This window comes from Carcharhinus amblyrhynchos, unplaced genomic scaffold (genome assembly GCF_965287045.1).
Source record: "Carcharhinus amblyrhynchos unplaced genomic scaffold, sCarAmb.v2.hapA scaffold_41, whole genome shotgun sequence".
Lineage (NCBI taxonomy): Eukaryota > Metazoa > Chordata > Chondrichthyes > Carcharhiniformes > Carcharhinidae > Carcharhinus > Carcharhinus amblyrhynchos.
The window spans coordinates 4496183-4516714 of record NW_027649782.1 but is presented as its reverse complement, the minus strand read 5'-3'; the positions used below and the strand labels follow the sequence as shown (position 1 = coordinate 4516714).

The 20532-nt window shown below is 47.6% G+C and overlaps 1 protein-coding gene across 1 annotated transcript in view; it reads right to left on the bottom strand.

Annotated features, from left to right (window-relative positions):
• LOC145335785 (proproteinase E-like) overlaps positions 1–20532 on the bottom strand; it is a 110747-nt gene that overhangs the window by 41510 nt on the left and 48705 nt on the right. Inside the window, exons 3-6 of the mRNA XM_080181515.1 lie at positions 11304–11398; positions 11123–11220; positions 10862–10990; positions 1623–1759 (exon numbers count right to left, since the gene is read on the bottom strand). Coding sequence (XP_080037641.1) covers positions 1623–1759; positions 10862–10990; positions 11123–11220; positions 11304–11398 — 459 coding nt within the window. The remainder of the gene's footprint in view (positions 1–1622; positions 1760–10861; positions 10991–11122; positions 11221–11303; positions 11399–20532) is intronic.

Genomic DNA, 20532 nt, shown 5'->3' with positions numbered 1-20532 from the left:
AGAATATAAAAGTAGGGAGGTCTTGCTGCAACTGTACAGGGCACTGGTGAGGCCGCAGCTGGAGTACTGTGTGCAGTTTTGGTCGCCGCATTTGCAGAAGGATATATTGGCCTTGGAGGGAGTGCAGGGGAGGTTCACCAAGCTGATACCGGAGACGAGGGAGTTAGCCTATGAGGAGAGATTGAATAGACTGGGTCTGTACTCGTTGGAGTTTAGAAGGCTGAGGGGGGATCTTATAGAGACGTATAAGATAATGAAGGGGATGGATAGGGTAGAGGTAGAGAGATTCTTCCTGCTTAGAAAGGACAGCAGGACTAGAGGGCACAGCCTCAAGATAAGGGGGGTGGGAGCAGTTCAGATCAGAGTTGAGGAGGAACTTCTTCACTGAAAGGGTGGTGAATCTCTGGAATTCTCGGCCCGTTGAAGTGGTGGAGGCTACCTCGCTGAATATATTTAAGTCACGGGTAGATAGGTTTCTGATAGACAAGGGAATTAAGGGTTATGGGGAGAAAACGGGAAAGTGGAACTGATCCACTTCAGAACAGCCATGATCTTATTGAATGGCAGGGCAGGCTCGAAGGGCTAGATGGCCTACTCCTGCTCCTATTTCTTATGTTCTTATGATTGAGGTGTGTAAGGTTGTGAGGGGTATGGACAGGGTGAGTACAGAGCAGCTGTTCCCCTTGGGTTGAGGGGTCAATCATGAATAAGGAATAGTTTTAGAGTGAGGGACAGGAGGTTCAGAGGGGATGTGAAAGAAAACATTTTCTCTCAGAGGGTTGTGGGAATCTGGAATGTACTTTCTGGGAAGAAGCTGGAGGCTGGAAAACTTACAACCTTGAAAAAAGATTCGGATGAGCGTGTAAAATATCATAATATTCAATGATATGGGACAAGTGCTGGAAAAGGGGATTAGCGTGACTTTAGTGGTAGTCATGTTCGGTGCAGTCTTGATGGGCCGAAGGGCCTTTTCTGCACTGTATGACTCTAAGACTCAAATCTGAACCCTCTATCACTTAGAAGGACAAGAGCAGCAGATACATGGAAACACCATTACCTGGAAGTTCCCCCACCCCCAAGACATTCACCATCCTGACTTGGAAATATATTGGCGTTCCTTCACTGTTGCTGGGTCAAAATCCTGGAATTCCTTCCCTTACAGCACGGAAGGTATACCTACTCAACATGGACTGCAGTGGTCCAAGAAGGCTGATTTCTACCACCTTCTCAGGAGGTAATTCGGGATGGGAAATAAATATTAGCATTTATTGTGATAGCCACATCCCATGAATGGGTTTGAAAAAGACATACAAACATGCTGACAGGTAAATAGCCGCTAGTTCAATGGTTGTCCCATTAAGTCCTGGGTGCAATGAAGCATCATGAAGCCTAATGCTCCCCAACCACCAGCAGCTCTGCTTAACTGGGGATCAGACAGGCCAAGGGGGATATATCTACCCTCTGTATTTGGCCATATCTGCTCCTTACATCTTGCTCCCAGTGCAACTTGCCACTTGACTCAAGTCAATCAGAGCTGAAACACCAAACTTCACTCCCCACTTATATTCAAAAGTCTTTAATGGTTGTGCTTAAAAAAGCTAATGAAAAATTACATACTGTACCATTCAGTTTTCCCCATCCAGTGACCACGCACGTGTAGTTATCTGGCAGCTCTTCACCTGCTGCAGGGAGACATGTTAGTCTAATCTTGTCAGTGAAGACAACGGGCCAGGAGAGCTTTAATAAGGCAATGTCAAACCTGCAAACAACAATGTGCAGCTTACTTCGACATGTAGAAATCTTCTTTGTATAAGTTCTATTTGAATTCAAATTGAACGAGGGAATAAAAGATCATTATTCACAATGCAAACTGTAGGCAAGAGTTATTAAAACGGACTCTTAAACAAAATCCCAAAGCAACGTAACAAGACTTTTTCAAACATCATCAAACCTGTGACCTACACTCCTGGGATGGGTGAGGGTTACATGTGGGTGGGAACAACATCACCTCCATTATTTACCCGTCTTCCAGAAGAATTTTGGAATCCTTTTCCTTTTAGCTGCCAGTCTCTTCTCATACCCTCTCTTTTCATTTTGATTTGATCTGGTTTGATTTATTATAGTCACATGTGTTGGGATATAGTGAAAAGTATTGTTTCTTGCGCACTATACAGACAAAGCATAGAGAAGGAAACGAGAGACTGCAGATTGCAGTGTTACAGTCATAGCCAGGGTGTAGAGAAAGATCAACTTAATGCGAGGTAGGTCCATTCAAAAGTCTGACAACAGCAGGGAAGAAGTTGTTCTTGAGTCGGTTGGTATCACTTCCCCTCTTGAACTTTCTATGTTCAGTCTGGTCCTCACTTGAATTATCAAACTGACATCAGTCATAGGGGCAGCACGGTGGCACAATGGTTAGCACTGCTACCTCTCAGCGCCCAGGATCTGGGTTCAATTCAACTCTTGGGTCACTGTCTGTGCAGAGCCTGCACATTCTCCCCGTGTCTGCGTGGGTTTCCTCCAGGTGCTCTGGTTTCCTTCCACAGTTCGAAAGACGTGCTGGTTAGGTGGATTGGCCATGCTAAATTCTCCCTCAGAGTACCCGAACAAGCTATGGGGTGTGGCGACTGGGGGATTTTCGTGGTAACTTCATTGCAGTGTTAATGTAAGCCTACTTGTGACACAAGGAGGCTCAGATTAAAAGCTCCCTAGTGGGTTGTTTTAATCATACCTGAAGTGAAACCTATCATGCTTATCTGAGCCAAATTCAAGAGGCAAAACTTATGGTTTGGGCTGTTTCCATGAAGCGCTTTGGAGTTTCTAGCCTGACACATAACAGGGTGCAGGAACAAACCTTTGTGTGTGCTTATCATGACATAAACTTGGGAAGCATTGTCTAATTCATGTTGCTGACATACGTGACCCCTATCCAGCTTTGTACAAAATTGACCTCCAGCCAGCTTTGCATACACGTCTTCAATATTCAACATTGAATATTTACTCAACTTGTCAGTCTGATTAACTGTCTGATAACTTGTTGTCCCCACAAATGCAACGGTCTGGCTTCAACACGGGAACTATGGTTGCTGCCCATTCCTTGAGCTGATCTGGCTGGAAATTGCCTAGTTCTTCCCAGCTCTTTTGTTCAGTATCCACTCTTTTTCATAAGGCATACAGTACTAGTCTTACCCTAAAACAAAATAAAGAGGTCTCCTGTGGATTCACATAGATCTTTGCCTGCAGGCATTTTACCTTGCCTAACTCATCACTGAAGACACTCTCATATTTCTTCATCTATTCGAGCAGTCCTGCTTCCTGGCATTTGGAAAAGCTCAGTCCAATTTCATTTGATCCACTGGTGTCCAAAGTGAGGTACAGGATGGGCTGGGCTAATGAGCCAGTTTCTGAAGAGATTAGACCATATTTTGTACGAAAAGGTGAGTTGAGTTGTGAAGATGGCATCATACTTTGGGAGTAAGTGTAGCCGTCCCTGTACCAGGAAGGGTGTTGTTCCTCGCTGAATTACATAGTGCCAATGCGGGTATATCTAAGATGATGTTGCTCACCAGGGTTATTTTTGGTGACCTGGCATTAATGCCAACATTGAGTGCCTAGTCGATCACTGTGCACAGTGCCAACTGCAGCACAGGTTGCCAGCTATGCCATTGGGAGTGGCCTGGCCAACATTTGGTATGGGTTCATATTGATTATGTTGGTACACTCTAGGGCACAATGATTTTGCTCCTTGTCGATGTACATTCAAAGTGGATGGAAGTGTTTGAGGTGCAGTCTCCAACATCACATGCTACAGTTGAGAAATTATGCCGATGTTTTTCCACCTATGGAATATCTGAAGCCATTGTGCTCAATAATGGAACAGCCTTCACGAGTGCTGAGTTTCAGAATTTCATGATTCTCAATGAAATCAAACACATTAGGACTGCGCCTTATCGCCCAGCATCCAACAGACTAGGTGAACGAGCCTTCTAAACCTTTAGGTGGGGCCTGGAGAAGCAGTCAGGGGAACCTTGAGACCAGAATCTCACAGGGAGGCATGGTAGCACTGCTGCTTCACAGCTCCAGGGACCTGGGTTCGATTCCCAGCTCGGGTCACTGTCTGTATAGAGTTCCTCTTGTGTCTGGGTGGGTTTCCTCCGGGTGCTCCAGTTTTCTCCCACAGTCCAAAGATGTGCGGGTTAGGTTGATTGGCCATGCTTAAATTGCCCCTTAGGGATGCTTAGGTTAGAGGGATTAGTGGGTATAATATGTAGGGATATGGGGGTAGGGCCTGGGTGGGATAGTGTTCGGTGTAGACTCGATGGGCCGAAGGGCCTCTTTCTGCACTGTAGGGTTTCTGTGATTCTAATTCCTTCTGGGCTATCGGACCACTCCACAGCCAACAATGGGAGTTCCACCAACAGTTATTAATGAACTGTCATCTCAGAATGAGACTGAGCCACATGTTTACAAATTTCCCAGGGAGGGTAGAGAACAGTCAGAAGACAAACTATGATTCATGTCAGTCAACAAGATCATTTTCACTGGATGAAGCTATGTATCTAAGAATTTTAGGTCGAGTTGGGTCCCTGCAATCATTGCCTTTAAAACTGACCCTGTCTTCATAGAATCCCTACAGGAAGAGGCCACTCCACCCTTTGGGTCTGCACCAACCACAATCCCACCCAGGCCCTATTCCCGAAACCCCACATATTTACCCTGCTAATCCCCTAATACTAGAGTCCATTTAGCGTGGCCAATTAGCCTAACCCGCACATCTTTGGACTGTGGGAGGGAACCGGAGCACCCGGAGGAAACCCAAGCAGACACGGGGAGAATGTGCAAACTCCACACAGTGGCCCGACTTGAACCTGGGGTCTCTGGCACTGGGAGGCAGCAGTGCTAACCATCGTGCCGCCATGCTGCCCCCAAGTGGAGCAACAAAGAAGGGTCCAGAAGATCCAGAAACATATAGACCATTAGGGAAAAAGAGAGATGCCCCAACTGCCAGTACGACCATCAGGAACTATATCGCCATCTGGGAATGTTCACAACTATCTCAACATATTAACTAATGTTAAAATGGCGGCGCGGGCTTGTTGGGCCAAAGGGCCTGTTTCCCGGGCTGCTTTTGTTCTTTGTTCTATCCATGCATCGAAATACCAGGTCGTCCTGTACCAGGTCACCACAGACACAACTGATGTCCACATGGGGACAGATGGAATTAAACTGCCTGTGCCTGAAGAGGTGCCTGTCACTGCGGTTTCAGCTGACAGCAACCCTATGCAAGTGCCCCAGACAGAGGCATTTTTGCCGCTCCACAATACTTCAGAAGCCCCGTCAAAGATTTAATTTATAACTGAATAAACTCACGTACTAAATGCTTAATTATTCTGGCCTGTGTAAATTGAGTGTTGACATTGGTATAAACGGAGTTAGAGAGGGAAGGATGTGGGGGTGATTGTCCCTTCAGTGATCCATCTACCGAGTGAGGGTCACACGATCTGGAGAATCTATCAGGGAGCAGGGTGGGGGAACCACTCTGGTGAACGTTGGTTTCTGTTCCAGAACCTTCTTGGGAGATGGCTGCAGCTAACGGGTGCAAGCCTCTGTCTCGTTTGGACCTGTGAATAAACTTGTTGCTTTTCTCTAAACCGATAAACAAGAGTTATTACAGATGCCCTCCATCATTTTGTGAGGGTCTACCACCTTGCTCAGGTACAGGCTTTGAGCAGACGGAGCAGCTCTAGGCTGGGTGGAACCGTGGGCCATCAACGGCAGCAGGATTGTCCTCAACCACAATCTGTAACCTCAGGGCCCAACATCAAACCGTAGAACATTTACAGCACAGAAACAGGTCCTCTGGCCCTTCTTGTCTCTGCCAAACCATTTTTCTGCCTAGTCCCACTGACCTGCACCTGAACCCTATCCCTCCACACCCCTCTCATCCATGAACCCGTCCAAGTTTTTCTTAAATGTTAAAAGTGACCCCGCATTTATCCGGCAGCTCATTCCACACTCCCACCACTCTCTGTGTGAAGAAGCCCCCCTAATATTCCCTTTAAACTTTTCTCCTTTCTCCCTTAACCCATTCCCTCTGGTTTTTTTTCTCCCCTAGCCTCAGTGGAAAAAGCCTGCTTGCATTCACTCTATTGATACCCATCAAAATCTTATACACCTCTATCAAATCTCCCCTCATATCATAGCATCATATCATAGATCATAGAACCCTACAGTGCAGAAAGAGGCCCTTCGGCCCATCGAGTCTACACCGAACACCCTCATTCTTCTACACTCCAGGGAATAAAGCCCTAACCTATTCAACCTTTCTGTGTAACTCAGTTTTTCAAGTCCCAGCAACATCCTTGTAAACCTATCCCCCACTCTAATATTACCACCAAACCAGGGCACCAACCCTGATTCAATAAAGATTATGCAGGTGGGCATGACAGGAGCAGCACCAGGCACACATAAAATTGAGGTGTCAACCTGGAGAAGATAGAATATAGGAATACTTTACATGCTAAACAGTGTAAGCGACAATAATGGACAGAACTAAGCAATTCCACAACTAAAGGATCAGATCTAAGCTCTGCAGTCCCTCCACATCCAACCATTAAGATTGGTGGACAATCAAACAACTCACTGGAGGAGGAGGCTTCACAAATATCCCCATCCTCAATGATGGAGGAGCTCAGCACATCAGTGCAAAAGAAAAGGCTCAAGCATTCAAAATAATCTTCAGCCAGAAGTGCCCAGTGGATGGTCCATCTAGTCCTCCTTTGGAGGACCCCAACATCACAGATGCCAGTCTCCAGCCAATGCGATGCCTGAGAGAAACTCCATGGCCTGGATCTCGGCACCTCCCTCTGCGACTGGATCCTGAACTTCCTAACTCACAGACCACAATCAGTAAGGACAGGCAACAACACCTCCTCCATAATCATTCTCAACACCGGTGCCCCACAAGGCTGTGTTCTCAGCCCCCTACTATACTCCTGATACACCTATGACTGTGTAGCCAAATTCCCCTCCAATTCGATTTTTAAGTTTGTTGACGATATCATCGTAGTGGGTCAGATCTTAAACAATGACGAGACAGAGTACAGGAATGAGATAGAGAATCTGTTGAACTGGTGCGATGACAATAATCTCTCCCTCAATGTCAACAAAACAAAGGGGATTGTTATCGACTTCAGGAGGCGTTAAGGAGAACATGTCCCTGTCTACATCAACGAGGATGAACTAGAAAGGGTCGAGAGCTTCAAGTTTTTAGGTGTCCAGATCACCAACAACCTGTCCTGGTCCCCCCCATGCCAACACTACAATTAAGAAAGCCTTCTACTTTCTCAGAAGACTAAGGAAATTTGGCATGTCAGCTACGAATCTTACCAACTTTTACAGATGCATCATTGAAACCATTCTTTCTCGCATCGCAGCTTGGTCTGGGCTCCTGCTCTGCCCAAGACCACAAGGAACTACGAAAGGTTGTGAATGTAGCCCAATCCATCACGCAAACCAGCCTCCCATCCATTGACTCTGTCTACACTTCCCACTGCCTCGGCAAAGCAGCCAGAATAATTAAGGATCCTACGCACCCTGGACATTCTCTCTTCCACCTTCTTTCATTGGGAAAAAGATACCAAAGTCTGAGGTCAGTGCAGACTCAATGGGCCGAATGGCCTCCTGCTGCACTGCAGGGATTCTATGATATAAATACTGTGGCTACTAGAGCAGGTAAAAGGCTAGGAATCCTGTGGTGAGTCACTCACCTCCTGACTCCCCAAAGCCTGTCCCACCATCTAAAAGACACAAGTCAGGGGTGTGTTGGAATTCTCTCCACTTGCCTGGATGGGAGCAGCTCCAACAACACTCAAGAAGCTCAACACCATCCAGGACAAAACAGCCTGCTCACTCCCTCCACAAATATTCACTTCCTCCCCCACCAATGCGCAATAAAGGTAAAGTCACCGTTATCCCAGATGACCGTGGGTCTATTTCCCCTCTGAGGGGGTGGGCTGACAGGTGGTGATCTAACCTGAGGTTCGCCACACCTTCATGAACAACCTCGGCCAGTACAGGAATTGAACCTGTGCTTTCGCTCTCTATCACTAACCAGTTGTCCAATCAACGGAGTTAAACTGATGCCTGCAGTGACTGCAGCACAGTGTGTACCATCGACAACATGCACTGCAGGAACTCACCAAGGCTCCTTAGGCAGCACCTGACAAATCCAAACACTACCATTTAGAAGGGCAGTCTTTGGGAGTCAGGAGATGAGTTACTTGCAACCAGGCCAGGGGATAAGGGGTGATTCATCTCCCAGCTCACCGTAGTGAAGGCTCTCAGACAAGTCCTTCTGCCGATGACTGAGATGAGGTCTCCAATGATGAGAGGATAACAGGAGGGTATGAATGACCATGCACATCAAGATGCTGGATACACTAGCTGACCTACAAGGTAGCCTTTTGTTACTGTCAGTGTGCAATGAGGCAGAGAGCGTGGCACCGAGCTTTCACTCTCTACAGCCCAGGTTCCATCTCCCTGGCAGACCCAGAGGTACTGAGAATGTAGCCCACACCCCACATACGCTTACAGCTCAACTTCTGTTGTGTCTGTTTATTTTACCCTGATTCCACACCCAGGCATAACCAATCAAGCACAGTGCTCGTCGATCATTTACCAGACTCACATAATCAAACACAGAATTATTAAAGAAATGAATACTACGGAGTAACTAAGCCATGCATACCTGAGGGTTCTCAGGTTCAATCGCCAGTCTATGGTTAGCTGATAAGCACTGCAGTAATCGATTCGACAGAATTAAGGCTATCAACTCGTTTCCTACTCCTGAAATAAGCATGTTAATGGGCCAAATGAAAACATGACCACATTTTGCTGTAACAGATCTCCCTCCTTCAATAAACTACGATAAGATCAATACTTGTTGAAGAGTCACTTTGGGTCTCACAGTGGCTCACTGCTCCAGGGGCCCCACCATGTGTGGGGTTACGGGGATAGGTCTTGGGTGGGATGGTTATCATAGAATCCCTACAGTGCAGAAGGCGGCCATTCAGCCCATCAAGTCAGCTCCAAACATAATCCCACCCAGGCCCTAACCCCGTGACCCCATGCATTTACCCTGCTAGTCCCACTGACACTAAGGGGCAATGGCCAATCCACCTAACCCACATAGCTTTGGAACGTGGGAGGAAAACGGAGCACCCGGAGGAAACCCCTGCAGACATGTTGGTGCAAGCTTGATGGATCGAATGGCCTTTTGCACCCTCTAGTGATTTTATGATGCTGGAATAGAAGAACATCAGAAATAGGAGCAGGAGTGGACCACTTGTGAAGCCCATCATAGAAAAGGGGAAAGGTAACTCGGAGGTGACATTCCACGCAATGGTGTTGCTTTGCCAAGTAGGCTGGAAAAAGGTTCAGGCAAAACATTCCACTGGTATGAAGATACCTAAAGAGGTATTTGAGGGTGAGTGTTGTGGGGCGAATGTGTATAACTGATTCACGACTGTGAATAGAAACATTGAAATTCAGAAGAACTACAAATCTAAATAGGACAGCACGATGGCACAGGTCTTAGCACTGCTGCTAGGGACCTGGGTGTGGAGTTTGCACATTCTCCCCATATCTTCATGGGTTTCCTCTGGGTGGTCTAGTTTCCACCCACAGTCCAAAGATGCACGGGTTAGGTTGACTGGCCATGCTAAATTTCCCCTTAGTGTCAGGGGGAACTAACTAGAGTAAATGCATTGGGTTACGCAGTTAGGGCATTGGTGGGATTGTGGTCAGTGCAGACTTGATGGGCCGAATGGCCTCCTTCTGCACTGTAGGATTCTATAATTCTACCACATGGCCTGTCAAACCCACTGTGCTATTCAATATGATCATGGCTGACCTTGGGCTTCAATTATACTTTCCTGCCCATTCCCCATTCTCTTAATTCCCTAAGGGGTGAAAAATCCGTCTATCCCAACCTCTCCGACTCTCCAACCAGCAGAAACAACCTCTCAGCACCTCCCCTGTCAAAATCCTTCAAAATCTTGGAAGGTTCAATAAGATTGCCTCTTATTCTTCTGAACTCCAGAGAATAAAGACCCAATGTACTCAGCTATCTGAATATTTTATACTATATCCTAGCTCTTTCCGACTCCTCCTAGTTCTTATGTTTCCCATTGAACTCACTGAGAAAGGCAATCATGTGGAGTATGAAATGGGATGCATATTCACTTCTGTTCATTTTGTGCTGTACTCAAAGGCCATCTTCATCCCAGAGAGAGCAGGGTAGGACAAAAGAAAACCAGCAGCAAGAAAATAGAAGAAAATAGTTTATTAATCCAGCAATTGTCATACTGAGGTAAAGAGTTTAGATGTTAGTAATGTTAAACAAAAATAAGACATTCACAATCTAAAGCAAACATCCCATCTGCCTATGGAGTCTCAGTAGTGTTTTGAACATGGCATTGGGTAGTTTGTCCACTTCTGCTCACCTTCCAAACTTGTACCAGCAGAGGGAGTTTGCTAGGAAAAGATAATAATAAAGGACCCATGATTAACAGCCCATGCAGTTCTAAGTCGAAATGTCTCTGGCTGAATTCCAACTGTTTCTGCCCCAAGAACTCCATAGATTCCAGCCTCCTGTACTGGTCTCTTTGAGTCTTAAACATGTCTGCAAGTGTTCAAATTCCACATGTAGCCTATCTGAAGTTTCAGATTCACTAAAGCGCAACAGGCTTGAGGACAGCTGGTTTCAAACACTGGTTTTGATTTAAAGGGCATCTTAAAATGGATACGACTGAGAATAATCCCTGAGCAGACGCTTGATACAACGCATGCCGCAACTTACCCACAAGTGATACATTTGGGATTGAACATTGGGTGAGAAATCATCTTGACCGGCTCGATGTATTGTTCTGAACCTTCCGTCAAGGTCAAGTCATATTTTCCCAGCACCACACGATATTTCATACCTTCGCTTTAAGGAGAAGAAAAGAATGTTAATGTCACTTGTGGCAATACAGAGACCCAAAGGTTGTGACTGGTGATGTGAGAGTGCGCAATCATTTAAAGGGGAAGAATAGTTTTGATTTTAGCAGCTAATACTCACTTAATACATTTCCCAGCGGTCAAAATCCAGACTGGATCGATGAGGGCTCCTCCACACATATGGGAATATGAAATTCCTTTCCTGGCTTGCAATGAAACCTGGAAGTGGCAAGGATGCAATGATGTCCGTGGTACAGTACAGTGTTACTTTGCATTCTGATCAAGTCTAGCTCTGTATTTACCTGCCAAGGCCAGCTGAACGGCACTACATGGTTGCTGTTCTCATTTAAGTCTGCTTTGTAGACGGGATCTCCACAACTGAAGTCAAAGGCATAGGCTGAAATCACAAGGAATCAATAGTGAGTGATCCACACTCGGCTAACATGACCACCACCCGCCCCATGGAACTGGAGAGCGGGCGCTGAGGCTAACATGATGGTACACTGAAGGCAAGTCAGCTGCAAGGGAGAAAGAAAGGTGAACAATTATACAGCAACTCTCACAGCTTCAGAATGACCCAAAGCCCTTCACGGTCAAAGACCTCATTTGATTGGATTGGATTTATTATTGTCACGTGTATTAACATACAGTGAAAAGTATTGTTTCTTGTGTGCTCTACAGGCAAAGCAAACCGTTCATAGAGAAGAAAAGGAGAGAGTGCAGAATGTAGTGTTACAGTCATAGCTAGGGTGTAGAGAAAGATCAAAAGTCTGATTGCAACAGGGAAGAAGCTGTTCTTGACTCGGCTGGTACGTGACCTCAGACTTTTGTATTGGTGTAACAAATTGACCCTAAATTAGTCTCCCCTCAATCTGGTTTCCAATGTGGAGTGCCATAAGCGTAGACAAGGGTCATAGGTGGAGAGGGGACTCCCAATGTTAAAATGGCGGCGTGGGCTCGTTGGGCCGAAGGGTCTGTTTCCCAGGCTGTGTTGTTCTTTGTTCTTTGTTCTTTTGGAAGAAGAGGGAAGAGAGAATCTGCTAGGTAAGCCCATTCAAAAGTTTGATGGTAGCAGGGAAGAAGATGGTTTTGAGTCGGTTGGTACGTGACCTCAGATTTTGTATCTTTTTCCCTGCAAAAGAAGGTGGAAGAGAGTATATCCTGGATGCGTAGGGACCTTAATTATGCTGGCTTCTTTTCCAAGGCAGCAGGATGTGTAGACAGAGTCGACAGATAGGAGCATGGTTTGTGTGATGGATTGGGCTTTGATCATGAGTCTTTGTAGATTCTTGCGGTCTTGGGCAGAGCAGGAGAAAAGGAGCACTTTTGAAACATAGTTACATAAGAACATAAGAAATAGGAGCAGGAGTCGGCCATCTAGCCCCTCGAGCCTGCCCCGCCATTCAATAAGATCATGGCTGATATGAAGTGGATCAGTTCCACTTTCCCGCTTTCTCCCCGTAACCCTTAATTCCCCTGTCTATCAGAAACCTATCTACCTGTGACTTAAATATATTCAGCAAGGTAGCCTCCACCACTTCAACGGGCAGAGAATTCCAGAGATTCACCACCCTTTGAGTGAAGAAGTTCCTCCTCAACTCCGATCTAAACTGCCCCCCCTTATCTTGAGGCTGTGCCCTCTAGTCCTGCTATCCTTTCTAAGCGGGAAGAATCTCTCTACCTCTACCCTATCCATCCCCTTCATTATCTTATACGTCTCTATAAGATCCCCCCTCAGCCTTCTAAACTCCAATGAGTACAGACCCAGTCTATTCAATCTCTCTTCATGGTCCAACCCCCTCATCTCCGGTATCAGCCTAGTGAACCTCCTCTGCACTCCCTCCAAGGCCAATATAGCCTTCCGCAAATGTGAAAGTTATTGATGAAACATGGGATTTAGCAAATTTAGCTTCCACAAATAGAATATAGAAACATAGAAACACAGAAGACAGTAGCAGAAGGAGGCCATTTGGCCCTTTGAGCCTGCTCTGCCATTTATCACGATCATGGCTGATTGTCCAACTCAATAGCCTAATCCTGCTTTCTCCCCATAACCCCTGACCCCATTCACCCCAGGTGATGTATCCAGCCACTTCTCGAATACATTCAATGTTTTGGCATCAACTACTTGCTGTGGTAATGAATTCCACAGGCTCACCGCTCTCTGGGTGAAGAAATGTCTCCTCACCTCCGTCCTAATATGACTGAATAATCGCTTTAAATGTTGATGATTGAAGGGTTAACATTGGCTAGAACACCAGGGACATTTCACTGGCTCTTTTGTGTCGTGTCTATCTGAACATTGATTTAACATCTTATCTGAAATGCACCAATGCCAGCGTTCGCTCAGGTTCTGCCCTTCAGTATAAACCTGGAAAATATGCTTAAACAGCTGAAGTGGGTCTAGACTCCACAACCTGATGGAGCCGCAATGTTAGCACTGAGCCAAGGCTAATGGCTAAGTTGCATTTGTCTACCAGTTTCAGCTACCATCCCATGGTGCATCACCCTTGAACATGGACGTTACTGTGGGCCTGGTCCACACTGGTGGAGCCTCCCTAATATCGACTGGCTATCTCCAGTTGTGGATGTGATGGAGAGGGACTGGAGTTACACTCACATCCAGCCTGAATACGGCACTGGGATTATAACCCATCTGGTTCTGTCTGTGACAGACACTGAGGGAGGGGGTGGGGAGATGGAGTCGGTGGCTCGGGAATGGAGTTTGAACAATGCTCCTCCACCTTCCAAATGGTTAATTGGAGGACTATTCAGCTCACGGTGAATTGGCCCGACAGGGTGAGAGCGGGGAAGTTATTTCCCCTGCCTGCGGGTCTCAAACCAGGGGACAGGCTCGGGATAAGAGGCTGGCCATGTGAGACAGAGAGTGCCAAGGATGGATGGACCAGCGGTGAGTCAAGGGGGGAGGGTCGGACTGGTGTAGAGAGCGCCAACGGTAGAGGGGCCAGCAGTCAGTGCTGAGGGTGGAGGGACAAATGGTGAGGGTGTTGAAGGCGGAGGGACAGGCAGTGTTGAGGGCAGAGGGACAGTCGGTGAGTGCTGAGGATGGAGGGACAGACAGTGAGTGTCGAGGGCAGAGGGGCAGTCAGTGAGTGTCGAGGGCAGAGAGATAGGCAGTGAGTGTCGAGGGCAGAGAGATAGGCAGTGAGTGTCGAGGGCAGAGAGATAGGCAGTGAGTGTCGAGGGCAGAGAGATAGGCAGCGAGTGTCGAGGGCAGAGGAATGAGTGATGAGTGTTGAGGGCAGAGGGACAGGCAGCGAGTGCCGAGGGCAGAGGGACAGATTATGGTGTTCCCGGGAGATGGTATTGGGATCCCTGCTTTTCCTGATATTTATTAATGATCTAGATCTTGGTGTGCGGCGAACAGTTTTAAAATTTGCAGATGATACAAAACTTGGCAGTATTTTAGTGTATTGTATTGTGAGGAGGAGCGTGCAGAAGTTCAGAAGGACATGGACACGTTGGTGAAGTGGGCCGATAGGTGGCAGAGGAAACTCAGTGTGGAGAAACGAGATGATATATTTTGGTTGGAGGAACATGGAGAAGCAGGAGCAGAGGGCCCTTGGTGCTTTGTGCATCAGTCATTAAAGGTGGTAGGACAGGTTGAGAGAGCAATTCATAAAACATTTTCTAAAATTAATTTAGATGACGTGGCCGTTGATGGCTAGGTTGGCATTTATTGCCCATCCCTAGTCACCTTTGAGCTGCCTTCCTGAACCACTGCAGTCACTGAGGTGTAGGTATACCCACTGTGCTGTTAGGGAGGGAATTCCAGGACAATGAAGGAATGGTGATACATTTCCAATTCGGGCTGGTGAGTGGTTTGGAGGGGAACTTGTAGGTGGTGGTGTTCCCATGTATCTGCTGCCCTTGTCCTTCTAGATGGAAGTGGTCGTGGGTTTGGAAGATGCTGCCTAAGAAACCTTGGTGAGTTCATGCAGTGCATCTCGTAGATGGAGTACAAGAGCGAGAAGGTCATGGTGAACTCATACAAGATACTAGTTAGAGCTCAGCTGGCGTACTGCGTACAGTTCTGGACAGCACACTATGGGAAGGATGTAAAGGAGAGAGTGCAGAAGAGGTTTACAAGAATGGGTCCAGGAACGAGGAACTTCAGTTATGAAGTATAAGATTAGAGAATTCCAGATTCTTTTCTTTGGAGAAAAGAAGTTTGGGAGGAGAGTTAATAAGATGTTCAAAAGCATGACGGGTCTGGACAGGGTCCTTGGGAGAAATGCTTTCCACTTGTAAGCTATTTGAAAGATCTCTTTGCATTGTGTGAGGATTGCTTTCGAAGCATTGCTATTCAAGAAGGTTATGCAAGGTAAATTGGATCAGGAGGTGCCACAGAAAGGGTCTGGCTGTATCTGTCTTTATTATCGCTCACTGTATCTGCACGTTGCTGCTTTTCGGTTTGAGGTTTTTACTGAACCGTGATTGCTGCTTCACTGACCGACAGAACGGCTACCCAAAGGGGGGTCAGCAGGCAGCACGCACACTAATCTGTTGGGGGAGGGTGGAACAGTGGCACAGTGGGTTAGCACTGCTGCTTCACAGCGCCGGGGACCCGGGTTCAATTCCAGCCTCGGCTCACTGTCTGTGTGGAGTTTGCACATTCTCCTCGTGTCTGTGTGGGTTTCCTCCGGGCGCTCCGGTTTCCTCCCACAGTCCAAAGATGCGCGGGTTGGGTTGATTGGCCGTGCGAAATTCCCCATCAGTGTCAGGAGAATGAGTAGGGTAAATAGGTGGGGTTACGGAAATAGGGCCTGGGTGGGATTGCGGTCGGCGCAGTTTCGATGGGCCAAATGGCCTCCTTCTGCACCGTATGGATTCTATTCTATGATTAGGAAAATGCGGCAGTATTTAACGGAGATGATGGAGGTCTCGCCCACTGATAGTGAAATCCCTACAGCTCCTCGTTTCTGGAAAGCCTGCTGGACTTGGTACCAATCAGGCACCTAATTGGGAAGCAGCGAACTTCCTCCCCGGATCAATGACCCCGGGCTGTAAAAGTCCCACCCAACAAGAGCTGTTGGCCAATCAGGGTGCAGCAGCTCACCGTTGCTGGGCAACAGTAAGGGGGTGTGGTAGCTGTTGACGTTACTGTTGTAGGGAAATGCATTTCTCACTTGGGGGTCTATAATAACTCAGGAGTCTGCACCTACACCCAGACTCAGCCCCGTGGAGCTGCTGTCTCCATGCTGGCTCCTCCCACTCTCAACGCCATCATGTGACTCTCTGCATCACGGTGTGGGCGGGACCGCCTCTCCGGTCTCACTTTGCTCTTTCAATCGCCGTTCTACAACACGGAACACCAACACTCAGCCGAGGATCCCCCGGGACAGGCGGAACGAGTTGGGGAATGGCTGCTGATGGGATCGGGGTTCGGGAGCTGGCAGCAAAGGTGAGAGCCAGCTCTCAATGTACGTGATGCGGAGATGCCGGCGTTGGACTGGGGTAAACAGAGTGAGAAGCCTCACAACACCAGGTTAAAGTCCAGCAGGTTTATTTGAGAGTAAAACCCACGAGCTTTCAGGGTTTGCCCCTTTCATCAGGTGAGTGGAGAGTTTGGGTTTTATACGCTCTGTCTGAGACCAGAACTCGCCACTCACCTGACGAAGGGGCAAACCCCGAAAACTCGTGGCGTTTACTCTCAAATAAACCTGCTGGACTTTAACCTGGTGTTGTGAGGTTTCTCAATGGACTCCCCCCCACTTCCCCGGCTCAGGTACTGGGTGCCTTTGAATGAAGAACTCCTTCTGGAAGCTGGAAGCAAACCGAGCGAGGTTTACTTTTCAAGCTCTCTGTAGGGAGAGACCCCCCTCCCATCCCCTCCACCCACACTACTCCCCCAACCCTCCTACTCCCCCCCCCCGACCCCCACTCTCCCGACCCCCCGCCGCTCCCTCAACCTCCCACTCCCCCAACACCCTGCACTCCCCCAGCCCCCTCACTCCCCCAACCCCCCACTCCCCCACCCCCTAACCTCCCACTCCCCCAACCCCCCTCCGACTCCCCGACCCCTCCATTCCCCCAACCCTCTCATTCACCCTACATCCTTCTCCCTCAACCCCCACTCCTCCAACTCCCCACACCCCCAATCCTCCCAGTCCCCCAGCTCTGCACGCTCCCAAACCCCCACTTACCCAACCCCACACTCCCCCAATTCCCCCTCCGCCGACTCCCCCTCTCCCCTGACTCCAACTCCTCCAGCGCTTCTACTCCCCCAACCTCCTCACTCCCTCAACCCCCACTCCTCCAACCCCCCACTCTCCCAAACCCCCCCACACCCCCGATGTCTCACTCCCCCAGCCTCCCATTCCCCTAACCCCCCATTCCCCAATCCCCTCCACTCCCCTGACCCACCCCCTTCCTCCCAATTCCCCCACATGCCCCCCCACCCTACTCATCCAGGCCCTCCCATCCCCACCAACCTCCAATCCCTCCAAAATCCTTCACTCCTCCAACCCAATCCCCCTCCTGGCCTCTCCCACCTACCCTACTCACCCATGCCCCCTATCCCCGTCAACCCCCCACTCCCCCCAAATACCTCTCACTCCTCTAACTCACCATCCCTCTCCTCCAACCCATCCCCCCAAACCCCTCCTCACCAACCCTCTCATACCCCTTAGCACCTGCCGCTGAGTGATGGTGGGATGATGTCCCAGCAGTAAATGTTGCCAGTGCAGGAAGTTTGTTCAATTTATCTTAGGGATACTGACGGAGACTTGGGACCTTTCCCCAACAATGCCGCAGTCCAAAGATGTGCGGGTTAGGTTGATTGGCCATGCTAAGAAATTGCCCCTTAGTGACCAGGGATGTGTAGGTTAGAGGGATTAGTGGGTATAATATGGGGATAGGGCCTGGGTGGGATTGTGGTCGGTGCAGACTCGATGGGCTGAAGGGCCTCTTTCTGCACTGTAGGGTTCTATGATGCTATGAGTTTGACACAGAGCAGCGCTACCATCCCTTGTGAAGGAATCAGTGCTGCATTAAATGGCCTTTGATATGTTTTCCTCGATTTTCATTAGATAATATCCTGATGCTTTAATCGGCCTTTAGTTAATACACGGGAAAGTATCAACTTTGTTTTCTCACATGTTTTAACCATGTGGTTGACCTGTGAGACACGTCAGAGACAAACATGGACAGATACATGGATTTGGGCCGGTGTCTGTGGGAGTTTGCGCGTTCTCCCCATGCTTGCGTGGGTTTTCTCCGGGTGCTCCGGTTTCCTCCCACACCCCAAGGATGTGCTATTAGGCTGATTGGAGGTAATAAATTGTCCCTAAATTAGTTTCCCTCAATGTGGAATGCCATAAGAATAGATAAGGGTCATGGGTGGAGGGGGGGGACTGGTAATGTTAAAATGGCGGCACGGGTTCGTTGGGCCAAAGGGCCTGTTTCCCGGGCTGTTTTTGTTCTTTGTTCTTTGTATAAGTTTTTTTAAACAGCGATTGGTCTGGATTTGCAGATGGAACCTGAGCTCCTCAGTTTTGACCAGGGGTTTTGGTGAGAAGTGGCCCCGCAGCATCTCCGCAATCTCATCGTGGGTTTACGAGGCTGGTTCCTCTGATTTTGCCAGAGGTTGAGTGTTTGGCCATCCCATTGTGCTCAGGAAGGTTGGATACGGTTGACTTGTAACCCCCAAAAGGGAATGAAATAAATATTTAAAGCAGAAAAACATGCAAAGGATGGAGGCGAACTGGATTACTCTTTGGAAGAACCAGCACAGACTCGATGGACCAAATGGCCTCCTTCCATGTGATATTATTCAACCTGGCTGTATTTTAACATAATGCAATTTGTATACTAAATGAGTACCAAATACCCATTCTCTGAGAGATTCTGCAATGTAACAATGTTGTATAATCCTTATATAATATTTAATTATCTAATAAAGTTCTTTAACAAGTTGTGTCACTAAACTAACTGATCATTAATAAATCTCAGATGCGACAGAAGATTGTCTATTCAAGTTTGTTCCTCGTTGGAGCAAGGTCACTTTAAGAATCTGATCACATGATACATTGAAGATGTCAAGGCCATTTGTGCCATCGTCTATCCTGACAGCCGGTAGAGTAAACACCTTTCTAATAAAGCTCTTCCTTCTTTATACCTTCATAGTCTGCAAACCTATCGCTTAAAATATCACCAAAAAGGAACTGGCAATGGGGAGATCAGATCCATGCTGGTGGACTCCCCGGAGAAATAAAAATATATCAGAAATCACCCATTTGTGCTGCAGACATCGGAGAAGGATTATGAAGATTAAAATATCTTCTGAACTAAACCTGGCGACAGAAGGATGCCAAGTATCGGAGGAACCAACACTTAAACAAAGATTTTGGAGAAAACGATATCAAAATGAAGCTCACATTGTGCTCTGCCAGAAAGATCTGGAACAGCACAGGGAGCACTGTGAGAAGAGAAACAAAGTATAAGTAAAGTTTATTTAATTAGCCACAAGTAGGTTTACATTAACACCGCAATGAAGCTACTGTGAAATTCCTCTAGTCGCTGCACTCCAGATACACTGATGGAAAATTCAGCATGGCCAATGTATCTGAACAGCATGTCTTTCAGACTGTGGGAGGAAACTGGGGCATCCTGAGAAAACCCACGCAGACACGGGTGGAGCATGTATACTCCATACAGACAGTGACCCAAGGCTGGAATTGATCCTGGGTCCCTGTCACTGTGAGACAGCAGTACTAACAACCGTTCCACCGTATCACCCTGCAACTGCCCTGTAAAAATAATTTAGAGCTTGGGGGTGTCAGGAAAACTCAGAAGGAAACAGTCCGAGATCAGAGTGACCTTGTTTAAAAGAAAAAGAAGCGATAAAGAAACTGAGTGCAAGCCCTTCCCGTGGTAAAAATGGTGGGGTTTTTTTGGCGCTGTGGGAGTATGATCAGAACACTGAGCAGGGCAGGTCGTAGACTGAGAAACTCAAATGCTTTGTACAAGTTAACGAAATTGCAGTGGATATAGTCATCCCAACTTCTCTGAGCATAATGGGGTGGCCAAACATTCAAACTCCTGCAAAGTTAAAACAAAAACAGGATGGAAAACCTGTGATGAGATTGTGGAGATACTGCGGGGCCACTTCTCGCCAAAAACTTTGGTCAGCACTGAGAGGTTCAGGTTCCATAAGCATAACTAACAAGAAGATGGCCCAATCATCCAATTTATAAGAATTTAGATGAACACTGTGAATTCAGAAATGTCTTGAACGACACCATTAGAGACAGGCTAGTATGTGGATTAAGAAGCAAAGCTCTCCAGGGTGGCATGGTAGCATAGTGGTTAGCACTGCTGTTTCACAGTGCCAGGGACCTGGGTTCAATTCCCAGCTTGGCCCATTGTCTGTGTAGAGCTTGCACATTCTCCCTGTGTTTGCATGGGTTCTCTCCAGTTTCCTCCCACAGTCCAAAAGGTGTGCTGGTTGGGTGCATTGACCTGAACAGGTGCCAGAGTATGGCAACTAGGGGAATTTCACAGTAACTT